Source organism: Ictidomys tridecemlineatus, chromosome 2, assembly GCF_052094955.1.
Source record: "Ictidomys tridecemlineatus isolate mIctTri1 chromosome 2, mIctTri1.hap1, whole genome shotgun sequence".
Classification (NCBI taxonomy): domain Eukaryota; kingdom Metazoa; phylum Chordata; class Mammalia; order Rodentia; family Sciuridae; genus Ictidomys; species Ictidomys tridecemlineatus.
In genome coordinates this window covers 45,399,183-45,414,918 of record NC_135478.1, presented here as the reverse complement: position 1 = coordinate 45,414,918, position 15,736 = coordinate 45,399,183, and the positions used below count along the sequence as shown (strand labels likewise).

The 15,736-nt window shown below is 41.8% G+C and overlaps 1 protein-coding gene across 19 annotated transcripts in view; it reads right to left on the bottom strand.

The window, feature by feature from the left end:
* Positions 1–15,736, bottom strand: part of Erc2 (ELKS/RAB6-interacting/CAST family member 2) — an 873,922-nt gene that overhangs the window by 197,571 nt on the left and 660,615 nt on the right. For 12 of the 19 annotated variants that reach the window (XR_013434457.1, XR_013434456.1, XM_078038390.1 and 9 more), the window contains one exon: positions 14,235–14,363. The exons of the other annotated variants lie outside the window; for them this stretch is intronic. Coding sequence is in view for 10 of the 12 variants with exons in the window: in XM_078038390.1 (XP_077894516.1) it covers positions 14,235–14,363 (129 nt within the window). In the remaining 2 variants the exon portion in view is untranslated. The remainder of the gene's footprint in view (positions 1–14,234; positions 14,364–15,736) is intronic. 19 annotated transcript variants of the gene reach the window in all.

The following is a 15,736-nucleotide window of genomic DNA, read 5'->3' as shown; positions in this document are numbered from 1 at the left end:
TGCTTTAAAAAGGCCCAACATTTCCATCTCTTTTCAGTATGCCTCTGCAGAGGAATAATGAGGAAAAGGTTCTTCCTTCCTCCCCTACCAGTTTTTACCCTTCTTCCTCAGGTTTGCCTCTATGAGGTCCAGGGAAGTTTTCATGCCTATACAAACACTGTGGTGAGCCAGGCACAGTGGCCTGTAATCCCAGTGACTGGGGAGGCTGAGGCAGGAGGATTACAAGTTTGAGGGCAGCCTCAGCAACTTAGGGAGTCCCTGATTCAAAATTAAAAAAAAATAAAAAGGACTGGAGATATAGCTCAGTGGCAAACTGTCCCTGGGTTCAATCCTCAGGACCCAAAACAAACAAACAAAAAAACTCCCACCACACCCCCCAAGAACCCCTGTACTTTTTGTCAGTTCTTTTCTCTTATCCCCTCTTTCCCTCCCCTCCCCTTCTCTTCTCTTCTCCTCCCTCTTTCTTTTTTTTTTCCTTTTTTTAATTTGAATTTCGCCAGTGTAAAGATCTGAGAAATATCCTAACATCCTGGCAAATAGTCAGTAAAATCTTGTGTACAACTGAGAATGAGGCTTCTGATCTCCCAGAACTTTGCTTCCTCTGAGTTTGAGAATAAAATATAATAATTAACAAACAATAGAAGTTAGATCCAAGATTTAACTTCAGATGGCTCAAGGTAAGGGGCATAATCTACAAATCAATCAATGGATTGCACAGAGAGTGGGGGAAAGATGCTGTGCTGTTTCCTTGATCCCTATCTGGATTCCAGAGTTCCAAGGAACATTCCAAAAGTAATTTGGCTTTGTGCACAGTGCATGGGGACCAACATTTTCAACAGGATTTCATATGGAAACATGGGGATAATTTTGGGTCCTGCTCTCAGCAGAAGCTGAAGATTAGGTATGGCTAAGAGGACAAAAATCAGACTTTCCAATGTGACCCCCTTCTGACAAAGCATCCAGGGGATGAAAAGTTACCTGCCCTCTCCCCATGAAAAATTTATGATGGATTTGACCAAGAGGATTCCTGCTCATAAAAGACTGCAAAACAGGTCTGTTAAAAGAAACCTGTCATTATGAACAGAAAGAGAATCCCACTTAGATAATTTTGTACCCATAATGCCAATTGATTCAATACCCTTCAAGTCCAGTCAGAAACTTCAAACTTAACAGATCTGAGTCCACAAAAGGTGGTTACTGAGCATGCATCACTACCACTAAGCTATGTGAGATGCTGATAAAAGAAAATGAACAGGATGAGAGTTTCCAATGCAAGTAACTTAAAATACTCAACAATGGTTTTTGACCTAAAACTGCATGGTGGCAAAACAGGAAGATTTATCTTTAAGTGTGTTTTCTGGATCCAACATCAGAATGGAAATACGATGACAGGATGTGCCTGAGGTCATGCATATGTGGGTGACCTGCTGCAGGAATGGAGAATGCCTGACTTGTAGCCAACACCTAGCTCCTTCCACTTTGGAGGAAGCATGGACTAAGGTCAGAAGGATGCTCTGTCTGCACTTCATAGGATTTCTCCATGCTCAGTGGGGTTATTATTAAACTGCATCACACATCACTCTAAAATTTTCCTCTGAGAGAAATCTCAGCTTTCTACTTCCTCCATTCTCTTGGTCTTGGTCAGAACATTACTATTTGTTGAACAGCATGTTTATAAGTAGAGAGATTTTTCAAAAATCAAATATTCTGTTTTGTCTCAAAGAATATGTTCTTAGCTAAAGGCTTGATACTTTCTTCCTGTGGGGGTGAACCACAGTTGGCCACGATTCACCAAAGTTTCCACCAGCTAACAATAAAAAATTATGTCCCATTCTGAAGAAACAGAAGAAAAATTATAGTGAAGTTGTGTATTTCCTTTCCTGTCCCCAAAGACAATCTGAAGAACTGATTCAATATGCCAAATTAAGCCATGAGAATTTATCCGTATCTAATAAGGATTAGTAAATGATATAACACTGAACATGACTTCGACATAATTTATATTCCAATTTCTCAGGCACTGGGTTTAGTGTGGTCTCATTCCAGCCCTGACATGGGAGATATGTAGAGCACTCATGCTGTGTCCTCTGAGAATCTTTATCACGTGTAGGACAAGCAGGAACACATGACAGAGGGAAGTTTCTTTACACAACAACAGGACCTGTAGAACCAGAACCTGGTAACTGATTTTAAAGAACTAACCACCAAAGAAAGATGCAGGAATTTGTCCCCTCAAGCCCAAGTAAATTGTTCTAGAAACAGAAACCCTAGTGATGGAACCAACATTGCCTCTGGCAAAAGCTAGGTGTCCACCTGCACTTTGGAAAACATTGGAAACAATCCTGAATTACATATTTGCAGTGAGTGAGATTAAGACTCCTAAACTTTTGGGCTAGCCAGCTCTGGTTGAGTCTGCTCATTCCATTTCTCATCCATACTTGCCAAAAGCACAAAGAGGCAACTGGGACGTTTGCTCATAGTATCTGCTATTAAGATAAATCAGCAACACTTAAGTGTCTTTGGTTCATAAAAATTAATCCCCTGGAGATGGTTCTTCCCTCTCCAAAATATCAGCTTTTTGTTCCCTTGCCTCACTAAGGATTTCATCACTAAAAAGCTCAGGAGCACACAGGCTTGGAAGCCAAATCTCATCTCAAGAAGCCTCAGAAAACATTGGCCCCAGCAGACCCCCATCCCCAGGAGCCTAGAGATCCAAGACCAGGGATGGGAGGTGTGAATGCCCCTTTCCTGGAAGGAATATGTCTGAGCTCGCACTGAAATGGGTTCTTTCAAATCAGTGTTATCTCAATTCGCATTATTTCTTTTTTCCTTAAGAATAAATTAGGAGAAAAAAAAAGAATAAATTAGGATCTGGTTCCCAGAAAAGGGAGATCTCTCTATGAGCACCCCACTCAGGCTCATTATTCCTTGGTCAGGAAACAAAATGAGTGGATGAGGGTTCATGTTGAGGGATTATCACCAGAGATGGTTGAGGGCCATCATTCTTCAAAGTTCAGTGCAACCCTTTGGGGAAGAATAAGACAGCCCCACTTTTGCACCTGAGAGACCAACATCCTGTACATATGTATAATCCTCAGGGGTTTCAAGACCTTGTTCCAGAGAAGATACTTTCCTTCTCCATTTGCAAAGTGAGCCATTATGATGGTAGTACCTGTTCAGGGTTTTGTGAGGACTGAAATAAATGAACAAAAGTGTACAACTGTGCCTGGCATATCATTCCTTCAATATTGTAGTGAATCATGTTTATGTTCTAGTGAATGATGCATCTTCCCTATTCCACTGGCTATTGCCTGTACAGCTTCAAAGTCTTTGTCATGAATTGGGTACTCAGCGAGCTGTGTGTGCCTATGTGTGCCTGGATTAGGCTCAGACTACCAAAACACCTCTGGGTTTAGCAGGCTGTTAGTTTTCTCTCTTTATTTTACAGATGGGGCTGCTGAGCCTGTGAGAGAGAAGCAGAATGAGCTGTCCAAGGTTTCTCAGGGTGTTATGGCCAGAGCTGGGCTAGAAGTCTGATTCTTAGGCCCACTCTCAGATCCTGAACCTTCTCTTGACTACCAGGACTTCTGGGGCAAGGTGGGCTGCCTTGTTTTGTTTGAACATTTTGACAGAGGGTTTTCAAAATGGCTATTGCAACAGATATCTTAGAGGGCACTGTGCCTCCAGACCCAACAAGAGGGACAAGAGAAGCGCTGCTTGGCTTTGGGAACCACATCCCTTCCTCCTCCTCTAGTATCCAATGGTTTTGGAACACCCCAGGTAGCCCAGAGCAGCAGAGATCCTGGTGGGCTTCTGAGCTGTGCCTGTAATTCTAGGGGTACAGGCTCATGAAAAAGAGGAAATAAAACCAGCTACAATATGATCAGTTAATAGGAGGTTTCTAGGGCATAAGAACAACTCTATATTTTTGGTTGAGTTGCCATTCTTGTGGATTTTCTTTGTTTCTGGGATGATAGTTTCTCGTTCTGGTCTGAACTTATAACCTCTTTGCATAGTTCTCTTCCCAGAATTTGTCAAAGATCATCTGGACAAAGATTTTCTGGCTGTGTCCAATGGGCATTTCCCAATGGCGCCCGTATCAGGGCAAAGATAAGACCTTAGGGTGGTGGTAGTAGTGTGCATATATATTTTTTAAAAATAATCTCATCTAAATACTGGTGTTGTAGGGTTCTGGCTCCCCCACCTTGTCAACTTAGCAACTGCACTTGGGGAGTCGCCCTGAGAAGAACAAGTTCCAACCCTTCAGGCTGAGATGTGCCCCCACTAGCACTCCTTCCCTGTAGGATAATGCTCCCACATGACTCACCCCCTCACCTCCTGAAAGTCTTTGCTCTTCTTAGGAAGGCATTCATGAACCACCCTGTTCAAATGGACCCCCAAATCCCTCCCAGAACATCATCTTTTTTTTCCATTGCATTTATTGTCATTTAACATGTCATATATATTTGATATCTTAATTTTATTTCTTTGTCCCCTCTACTAGAATGTAAGTTTCTTCAAGGCAGGGATTTTTGTGTTTTGTTCACTGTAGTATCCCCCATCCCATGTCTAGAACAGCATCTGGAACATAGTATATGCTCAATAAATACTTATTGACTAGATGGTCTACTTGTCTACATGCCTATCCACTCAAGGACTTTAAAAATGTCCCTCTGCCTCTTTCTTTTTTCAGCTTACTGACCGCTTGCATTACCAATAGCAGTATTCTGTCCCAATCTGTAAGTAGAATGTTTTCAGAGGGTAGCCTGACAAAGGTAACACAAGCAGTTGACATTCATTTAAAATTGGCAGATATAAAATACCTTTGTAGGAGAGTGCTATTTCCTGATTCTCTAAAATCCTTAAAAACAGCCATAACTCCAATGATTCAATTTTTAGACATTAAGAAAAAATAACAGAAAAAAGACATTTTAAAATGTTCATCACAGTGTAATTATAAAAGTGAAAAACTAGAAAATCCCAAGAACGGGGGCATGATAAAATTAATTACAGCATGATAACAATCATAAACCAAGAAATGCGTTTGTTTTTGAAGACTTTGAAGGACATGGGAAAATGCATGCAAATATTAACTGTTAAGAAGGCTAAAAAATCTTCATGTGTACTATGTCATGTATTTGTTCAAATAATGCCTGCAGACAATGGAATGTAGGACACTGTAAATCATAATGACAGTTAATTCTGAGTGGTGGGATTATGCGTGATTTTAGTTTTTATTGACATTTTCCTAAGTTTCTATAATGAGCATGTATTTCTTTTATGATAAAATATTTATTAATGTGCTTTCTATTATGGAAAAGTTCATTTGCATAACAAGGATGGTTACAAAATCACATCATCAGCATTTCTTTTTAGTACAGTACGTAATGGTGCAGTAAATTTTAAAAAAATAACAAACATGAGAGATTCTGGAAATTTTAATACTGACTTTAGCGTGTTGTAGAGAATATATAAAAAGAAAGTGGCATGTACTCAAAAGGAATGTTGAGTCCAGTAGGAGCAAAGACAGTTTGCTGGACATTTTCACTTCCGTGTCTAACTGACTGTGATCAGGAGAGAGGAGGTGTAAAGTCCTTTCCCTATGAAATTATTATTTGCAAAAGCCAGGAAAGGAAAACTTGGTTTACACAACAGTGCTGATCAATGAAAAAATCTGCACAACTTGAATACAGTTATTCAAGAGGTGTATGAAGTGAAAAGGGGCTTTTCTTTCCTTCTGAAGTTCAGCATCAGGAGGACACAAGGGCAGGAAGTCAGTCTTTTTTCAACTCATTTGAAATGATAAGGTGAAGACAGCCTGAAAGGACTTTTAATTATATGATGAGAGGAAGGGAGGGAGGGAGGGAGAGCGGGATAGAGAGAGAGAGAAAGGGACCAGGAGAAACCTGTTCTTTTATACATTAGATGATAGAAAAAAAAATGGAAAATGAGAGAATAAAAACACTTTCAAGCAAATATCTTGAGAATGAAACTCTCAAGCCACAGACAACAAATGGCCACTTTTCTTAGAAAAGGTTGACACTTTGATAGAGTCCCAGCCCCTTCTCTCCAGTGGCAGTAGGTGACACCAGGTGTTATTGCAAGAGATAAGGGGCCTCCCCAGCCTGCATGCTGTGTGCTGTGGCCTCAGGGCCGGGCTAGGCAGGAATCCACTGGGGCCCAGACAGGGTGGGTACTCAGGGTCACAGAATAAAGCCTTCTTTTTTTTTTTTTTATCATCATTTGCTGGGGACAGCTCTAAAGAGCTTTGATGTGAGATCTCCTTGGGCTCTGGTTCCACCCCTCACTGGCTGTGGCCTTGGTGGGACCTAAGATTCCTCATCTCTGAAACAGGATTATTAACACCTAGTTTTCAGGATTGTTGTCAGAGTTAAATGAGATAATGTATTTTAAAGCCCTTACCAATACTAGGTATACAATAAGAGCTCAAATAATTGTCAGTTCATCTGTCTAAAATGTGAGTAGAAAAACTGCTCAGAAGAGCAAGAGCTCTCTACACAGTGCACCCATATGGAAGCCTTCTTGAAGCAATGTCACTCCAAGATCCCCCCAAGTCCACATAGTGCAAAAGGTAGATTTCTCCTTCCCAAAGCACAGGGACTTCCTGGTGGCCAACATCTCAAGAACTTTCCCCAAAGTATGAAAATACACTCTCTTCTTTGGTGATGGATGCAAGTGATCTTGGCTGTGGTAAGGAACAGGTTAAAGTCAAGAGATTTCAAACATGTCTAATCCAATAAGAGGCTTGGTAAAACATGCGTTATCACTTAAAGAATAAATGTTTAAAAATAGAGCACAGATGTGAAATTTGAATAAAAAAAAAGAGAGAGAGTCAGCACGTGAGAGATCTTCTTGGCATTGGCATGCTATTCTCTGTTTTGGTCACCTTGGGCTAAGCCTGTTATTCTGATGTGCTCTGCCAACTGCTGGATGCTGTTGGGGTACTTTAAATTACTGAAGCAAAGTTGGTGATTTGCTTTGAAAAATCCAGACCCATCCCCTCTATTATTTATTTCCAAAAGCAGGGAACACAATGGTAAAGTTTCTTTTTAAGTTTTTTTCTACCTGAAAAAGTTATACTTTAAAAAGCTACACTTTAAAATCAAAGAGTGAGGGTTTTGTGGGGTGTTCCCCCCTATAATTCGACATGCTTATTCTAAGATCCTTGACAACTTATGGTTGGAGAGGCATTTGTCACAAAAGACAAGTGATCAATTTGCCAATCATAAATTCATAGGAATTTCTATTTCTTCAAGACATGTTCTTTGACTCCTGTGGCAAAGAAAAGAATTTTTTGAACTTTGGAAATACTACATCAAAAAAAAATGGCAATTTGTCCTGTTGTCCTTTTCATGAACTAATATCTATCTCACTGTTGGTATAGTCCATAAGACCCTGAGGCTCGAGGACAAAGTCAACATCTCCTACAGCTAAAGAGTATCCATCATACCAGGTGTTCCATGCATGTTGAGGGAAAGGAGCTAAAGTAGTATTTAAAACATGGCTTCCAACAAAGCAAGACCTTTAAATAAAACCCAGAAAGTGGTCCATCAGAGTCAGCTTGATGCTCTGGGAAGAGAGGAATTTGAGAAACATATGGAATCACAGAGAAAATACTTTGCCCTCCAAGATCTTTGAGCATACTTCGTGCAATGGCAAACAAATGGACTCCCTGAGTATTGGGGTTGAGGCAACAGAGGACCTGGGGCAGGAATGTTTCCAGGCTAAACGAGCAGGCCAGCATCCCATCCAATTACTTGGACATTAAGAGGAAACTGTTTTCAGTAACATCACGGAGCTCAGATTTTACCTCCATCAGAACAACCTGCCTTCAGACTGCTGAGAAAGGATCTAAGCATTTCTTTTTAAAAAGGGGGTTCTCCAGAGCACACTGCAAAGACACTTTGCAGTGCAGTCAAAGATAAATAGAGATGTGGTTAGACTCTACCAGGGGCACAGGAACAGCTTAACCCATAGTGAGTCTGCTGTAAAGACCAATGCATTTGCATCCCAGCAATTTGATCTGAAGCAAGTCTGCGATGCATTACAATGCTGGGATCAAATCAAACTTTTCTGGAATGCATCCAAACACAACACAGGGCTATGGGAACCCTACTGCATGGGGCTCCTCCACTGCTGGTTAATTGTGCTCACCTCCTGAACCACAAAGGGTAATTAAGAGTTATCAGCATATAATGCAAGGGAAGTGTAAGTGGGAAGTGCAGCCATCTGGCCTCACAGAGAGGGACAAGAACTGCATGGCTAACTACCACACTCAGTGCTTCTTGTGTTCCCAAAAGGATGGGATATCTGATTTTGACTAGGATCCCATCCTTACAAGCGTCTCTCTTCTGAGCACATTCCAGGGCAGCCTCTGCTTTCTCCCATCCTTAGCCACATCTGTTCGGCTAGTCCTTTAAGACAGTTAGGACTTCGACAACAGAGGCCAAGGAGGCTCTACCCAAGCAGATTATGCCATGTTAACCTGGCACAGGCATCGCGATGTTTGCCTAGAGATAGAGATAGGACTCCCCCCGCCCCGACCCTGCAAACTCTTGGGAGAAACACAGGGAACCAGTGAACTTATCTCTTGGTCTTAAAATCTAACTGACTTTCATGTTTCCTGGTGGCCCAAAGCAATGCCCATAACTGGTAGAGAAGAGGAAAGGAAATCAAGCACCATGTATCTCTGATCTCAGAAGTATTCTAACCGGTTCTGAGAAATAAGCTGCTTCTAATTTTAACTAAACAATAGTGTCTGGCCCTCATTTTAAAAAGGCATTTTTATCAAGGATGTGTATATCACTACTTCAGCAACAGGGAAGCATTTGGGAATAAGGCTTAAGGGGTAAGATTTAGTTTTAAGCTTTCTTCAAAAACCCTTTAGCAGCAGGCAAATCCAATGACTTCAGAATTAATTATTTTGATGTCAGTCCTTTCTTTAAGCATAGAGGGACCGTGGGGGGGGGTATCCAAAACACCAAAAAAAGAAGGAAAATAATTTTTAACAATAATTTCTAGAACTAGTTCCCCTAGAGAAAAACAAAATAAAACTGAACTCATTTTCAACTGAGACATTCTCCCCAAACTGCACAAATCTGGAAGCCAGATTTTTTTTTTTTTTAAGAGGTGGAGTACAATGTCAAAGGTGTGTGCTTATAAAGAAATGAAAATGGGAAGAAAACAAAAGTTAGATTGACTTAGATGCCTACTATACCAAACTATGTTCAATCTTTTATCTCTCAGTGAAACAAGAAGGTTAAACTGTTTTACTCCTTTACCTTTATACCATGCTCAGCCTAGAAAGCACCCAAATGTCAACACGCGAAAAGCGTCACAAAGATTCTTGCATCATTAGGCATAGTTGGAATTTCTGAACTCATATCATATCACCTCTGGCTTCCTCAACAGATGTTTAACAGGAGTTAAGGTATTTCCAGGCAAACTGATTTATGAGATGCTCAGAAGTTTCCAGGGATGGACTGGAGGGGTTCCCTTCATAATGAGAATTCTCTGCCATTCCTGAGAATTGAGTGACATTTTATTCAAGAAGAATCCAAGAAATTGGAGAGTATTTGAAGTAGAATAAGATAAAAAGATTTAGAGAAAAGGTTCAAGTTAGCTACCATCTTAACAAGTCCAAACTGAGAAAATACCGGAGTCAAGTGACCTCCAATGTGATGAGAGAGAGAGGGCAGGGTGTCAGTGTAGGGTCATTAACTGGCAAACAGACTTCACTCTTCTATCAGCTCCTATGGATTGGAGTGGGTGCCTAGAATATCGGGGTGAGAATTATGAGGCTAAGTCTTGTCTTAAAGGGAACAAGGTCATGATTGAACTGCTATCTCTTACAAAGATGCCCTGATGATTCCCTCTCATTTATATATTCAACTAATATTTGCTAAGTGCTAGGCCTGGAAATTAGGTGAACAAAAAGAAGCCATGTTCTCAGTTCTCATGCAGTTAATATACAAGCATGGCCGATAGTTATTATTCAAATCATTGAAAAAACCAAAAACAAAAACAAAAGCATTTCATTGATTATAAGTGCTATAAAATAGATATACATATGCTATGAAGGGCCAGGTTGGAGGATTTGATCCAATTTTTCTGGGTCTTTTTCTAGTCCCAGAAATCCTCCTTGAAGAAGTGATGTTGGAACAAAGTTGAATTGAAGAGTAAGCATTAACTAGGTGAAGAAAAGAGGGAAAAGTGTTCCAGGCAGAAGGAATAGTATGGGTAAGGTGGAGAGTGCACTGGCTTGAGTTTCCTTCTCCTATCACCCAGCAGAGCCAAGGAAGTCTTTTTAACAGAGAGAGCTGGAGAGGGATGAGTGTAACCTGAGACTCCTCTTTGGAGACGATCATGTTTCTGTTCACTGAAGTCTGGAAGATGGGCCTGGCCTGAAGGACAGTTATGCTTTGCCTAGGCAGAGCCAGCAGGGTACATGGGCCAATGGGATGAGATAGCCACAGCCATCAGCCTCCATACCGCCTTACACCAAGGAGGGTGCACATGAAGATTCCTGTGGCATGTGGCTGAGACTGTCAGGAAGTTAGGGAGAATGTCTTATCAAAGAGCTTTGCTTTTACACTGACTGAAAATCTCATTAGGTATGACAGCAGATTCTGGCAGAAGTGGTCTGTGGCACCAAAGAAGTGGCAATGCTTCTTCAAACTGCAAATCAAGTATCAAGCTTGGGGATACAGGGAGTGGGCTGAGCAGGGTGGCCTTAAGCAGGCAGTCCAGAACTGCCCAGAGGGAGTCCTCTCTGCACTGAGGCTGTGAGGCTCATGTATTATGCTTTCTAACTGCAGAAAATTTGTGCCTCAGAACATACCACTCTTGACAGATCCAATATGAGAGAGGCCTACACAGCCCAGTCCACCTAGTACTGCTCTGACAACTCATCCTCTTGTCAGCCACTCAGCTATATTGACCTCTGCGCCGTTCCACAAATACACTAAGATGCTGCTGCCTTAGAACCTTTACAAAGCCTGTTCTCTTTGTTAGAACATCCTTCCCCCAGATGTCTACATGACTCATTCCCTCACCTCCTTCAAGGCTTTTCCCCAATGATTCCTTCCACATGAAGATCTTCCTGTCCACCATATTTTAAATGATCAGCAGACCCTCAATCATATCATTATTCCTGTTCTCTCTTATATTGATCTACATTTTTCTTTTTCCCTATCCCATAATTTAGTTATTTATCACATTCATTGTTCATTGTCTTTCTTCACCCACTAAAAAGCAAGCTCATGGAAAGGGTTTTTCCTACTTTTGGTCACTGATGTATTCCAAAAATGCCTGGCACTATAACACAGAGTAGTCACTCCATAAATAATTGTAGAGTTGAATTCAAATGCGGCATTTGGTCTTACCAAGCTACCAATCCCTCTCTCTCCACACCCCTGGGCAGGCTGGCAGTCATGAGCTGCAGCATCAGAACTAAGCTTTTCTGATGACATTTGTGAAGTATAGGAACGAATACATGACTCACAGACTGCATTAGGGATGCAGTCTTCAGTTCAGTCAAGGGCAAGACCTTAGTATTCCCACATCCCTGGGACCCAATTCTATACTGCAGGAATGAGTGAGATGATGGTGGTTAATCATATGGTCTCTTAGAGCCTTGGTTTGATTAATTAAAAAATGAGGATGATTTTTTTTCTCATTGTGGCAAATAAAACTGTCAAAGATGAATCCCTAGCAGCTGGCAGACAGCCTGGCACATGGAAGGTTGGTGGATTATCAGCAAAAACTTACATATACATAAAGTATTTGGCATAGTGCCTGTCATGTTGTAATCGTATATTCACATAATGAATGTTTTTTGAGTGCCCACTATGTGCCTATAAAAGTGCAACAACTGGTGGTTGTTAAATGAACTACTTGTGTTCAGTCATCAGGGATGGTATGGGCAGTGATGAGACTTTCTACATAAGATAAGCCGAGCTCAAAATGTATATATGTGACTGTATGACCAATATGATTCTGCAAACATGTACACTCAGAAAAAAAAAAGGCAGCCTAACAAATGTGGACATCCCTCAGGAACCAGTCAACCTCACCATTTGTGCAAAATGAGGCAGGGTAGATCCATTGTCTGCCTTTTCCATTGATCTGGCCCCCAACAGGGTTCTGCTAGTCCAAGTTGGCCATGCAGGTGAAGATGACTGATGTCTCACCATGGGGCTACATATGCAAACCAAGCAGGTTTAAGCCCTATGCACCTCTTCAGTGCAAGCTGGGAGCTGGGATCTAGGATTCCTGATGTATCTGCTCACCATTTCCCAACTACTTTAGCTTTAGGGGAGGAGGACTAGGAAGGCTTAGGTGCTGACATCTGTCTGCTCTGTCATAGTCCATAGTATGTTTTCAATGAGTTGTAACTCCCAGCTGTGTATAATGAAATAAAAATTAAACTACCTCCAAAGACTGGTGTGATATTTATTAATAGTAATTAATAGAAATAGAAATAGTAGTTCACAGGCTGAGGTTGTGGCTTGGTGGTAGACCACTTGCCTAGCACGTGTGAGGCCCTGGGTTAGATTCTCAGTACCACATATAAATAAATAAAATAAAGGTCCATTGACAGCTAAAAAAATATTTTGTAAAAAAAAAAAAAAGAAATAGCATTTCACACATACAAAGCACCTACTACTATGTGCCCATTAATGTGCAAAGTACTCTTGTCAGCACTGCACTTCAAAACAATGCTTTAAATCAGGTTATTAGCCCATGTATAGATGAAGAAATTGAGGTTCGAGGAGGTCCCCAAGATTACCCAGCTAATAAGTGTTAGAAACAAAATTTCACCCAAGCAGTTTGATTTTAGATGGCATTTGTGAAACTCATTTAAGATTGTTTGGCAAAGGGTTCCCTTAAGCATCATGGTATGTCCAACTATGAGGCCTAAACAGGGAGCTCAACCTCTTTGATCTCTGGCTCCTTCTCTATGACAGCACCAATCCCTCAGTTCTTTTGGCAGCTGATGAGTTGATATATTCAAAGCCCTTAGACCTATGGCTGGTGTATGGTGAGAGCTGACAGATAGGAGGAATTACTCTTGATGTGGTCAAATAACCTGAGCTTAAGCGCTCCAGGTAGAATCCACTCGTGAATGTTTGGAGGCTTTGGCACCTTAACTAGGATTTGGGGCATCTATGTCAAACTTAAGGGGATAAAAGAACCTCATAATTTTGGGGAATATCTTTGGGCCTGTCGCTCTGAATTCCTTCCTAAGCCTGCTGGGTGTGTGTGGAGTCAGACTATGGGAAGCTGGAGCCCTATCACAAACTGTGTCTTTGGGCTGGTAAATTCCACACTCTGAGCCTCATGGATGCTCCCCTCAGAAGAGGCTGCAGTGATGGCTAGGGGACAACATCCTAAGGGGCCCTGGGCCCAGGGCAAGCACACAGTAAAAACGCTCAAAGGGAGGTGCTTTTATAAGAAAATCAGCTGTTATTCTTAGAATCATTATCATTTGTAACAAAGATACTTAAATTCATGGGATTTATCTTGCTCTTTGCTGGACAGGACATCAGGAGGGATTTCAAACCTAAACCACAACACCAAGGGGCCCACCCTCCTCCTCTGCTGCCCTTTCTCCACAACAACTTTTCAGACCCTGCCTCTGACCAGGCAGGAGCCTCACTCTGCATGGCTGGGATTTCCCAAATGTGCCCCTTGATACCCAAAACCCAGGCTGACACAAAGAATGAAGGCTTTGTGCAGTTTCCCAGGAGCAAACCGAAGGGCTACACTCAAAACTTACTGGAATCTAGGAGTGAATTTTCAGGATGCTGAGAAAGAAAAAGAAGCAGCTTCAGGAAAAAAAAAAAATCTTTATTGAGAAAAGTAGATGGGGATACGGGGAGAAAAGTATCTAAAAGGTAAAAGCAAAAAATAATTCACTTTGACTGGTAGCAATGGCTCTAGCTGTTTTGGCTTTGTAGTACTCTCAGGTTATTTCAGAATTCACCCTATAGGGTGGTCACCAAGTTTGGAACCTTTGGTAAGTACAAATAAAATGAAATAAATAATAACTGCATTGCAAATCCTGATCTGATGCAATCACCTATGGTCTCAGACTTTAGGGCCAAGAAGTACTAGAAATCATCAGAAGAGGCGAAGGTCAAGATAGGGTGTAGCTTTTATGCACCCCAACCCCCATGGTGGGGCAATTATCTCCTAAGCAGCTGACTGACCTGAGACCTTTGGCTCACGTATGCATCGTAGCTGGACCCGTGGTACTTGGCCGTAATATCTGGGCTGTAGCCAGCATCACAAGGGCATGGTATATTCGAGCTCAGGGGATGTTTCTTAGGTCTATAAACCTGTGGGAGAAAGCTACAATGGTTAGGTGCAGGAGGGGAGGACACAGGGTGCACAGGGAAGGACTTAACGGAAAGCAAAGAAGGAGGCTCATCTTGACTTTCTATGGCCAAGTGGGTAGAAAATCCAGTATAAAAGATGCACAGCTCCAAACAAAGAGGTCAGATGGAAGCAGTCCCCTTCCCCGGGGGCCAGCGATAGCGAGGCATGCCGCTCTGTGGAATGACCCCAATGTCTGGCAGCAACTGAGACCCTCCCTCTGCAAGGAAAGGGTGCTCAGGCATGGCGGCAGTCTCTGTCTTTTCGCAAGGCAGTCCCATGAGAAATGGACTCTAGTTCAGAGCCAAAGGATGCCTTTTCCTTCCTGAGGAGGAAAAGGTTTGCCCCGTTATAAGGAAAGGGGGCTTATTCCTTCAGGCTTCCTTTCCACTTACCCTACACACTATGCTTAGCATATTAGCAAAGATTACCCTAGCAGGCAGGGAGCCAGTCCCAGGGGTGGAAATTGATGTGGACATACTACATGGTAACCATTTGCCATTGAGAAAGCACCAGAGTCACATGTGGCCCTAGCTAAGATGTGGCAGCCACAATATGAGGCCACAGACAATTGAGATGAGTGGATTTCATGATGAAGTTGTAATCTGAGTGAACATCTTTAAGTATTGCTTTACAAAAGTTCCCAAGTTCTATATGGTGGAGGAATAACATCTGTAAATTGTTTTAGGGATGATTTTCCAACATGCTTCAGGTATAACTGTTCCCATTTAAGTCAATTCCAGAAAAACCCTCAGAAAAGCAAAGAACTTTCTGCACAAATTAGGTCTATGCCTCTCCTTCCACACCTCTCAAAACAAGTACAGTGGTCTAGAGATGAGGAAACAGGATTATGGGGCAAAAAATAGGTGATTAAAAAAACATTAGACCAAATAATGTCTCAGAGGTCTCTAAGCCTGGCCTAGCAGTACTAAGGGTTGAGAGATATTCCTTGACTGAAAAGTCCTGGGTAACTAGTTGAAGAACCAAAGTTGGAAATATAGAGAGAAAGGAACCCAAAGAACTGGATGAGGGGAGTTATTTATAAGGAGCAGGAAGTGAGCAAGACAGAAGGTAACAGGTCTACCAGGGAAAAGGTACCCAGAATTTAATTAGGAGTTTTTAGAATTTTACTAGAAGTTGAAGTCCACTGGAAGGAAGAGAGCAGAGAGCTATTCCTGGGGAGATGATGCTAATATAAAAGAAAGAAAAACAGCACTGGTTGCAAACCACACAAGCCCAGCCACATGCACATAAAACAGAAAAGCCATAAAATGATGTTCCAGCAACAGTTCGGGCCATTTTGCTCCTACCTGGTTTTAGCTGCTTGAGGCTGCAG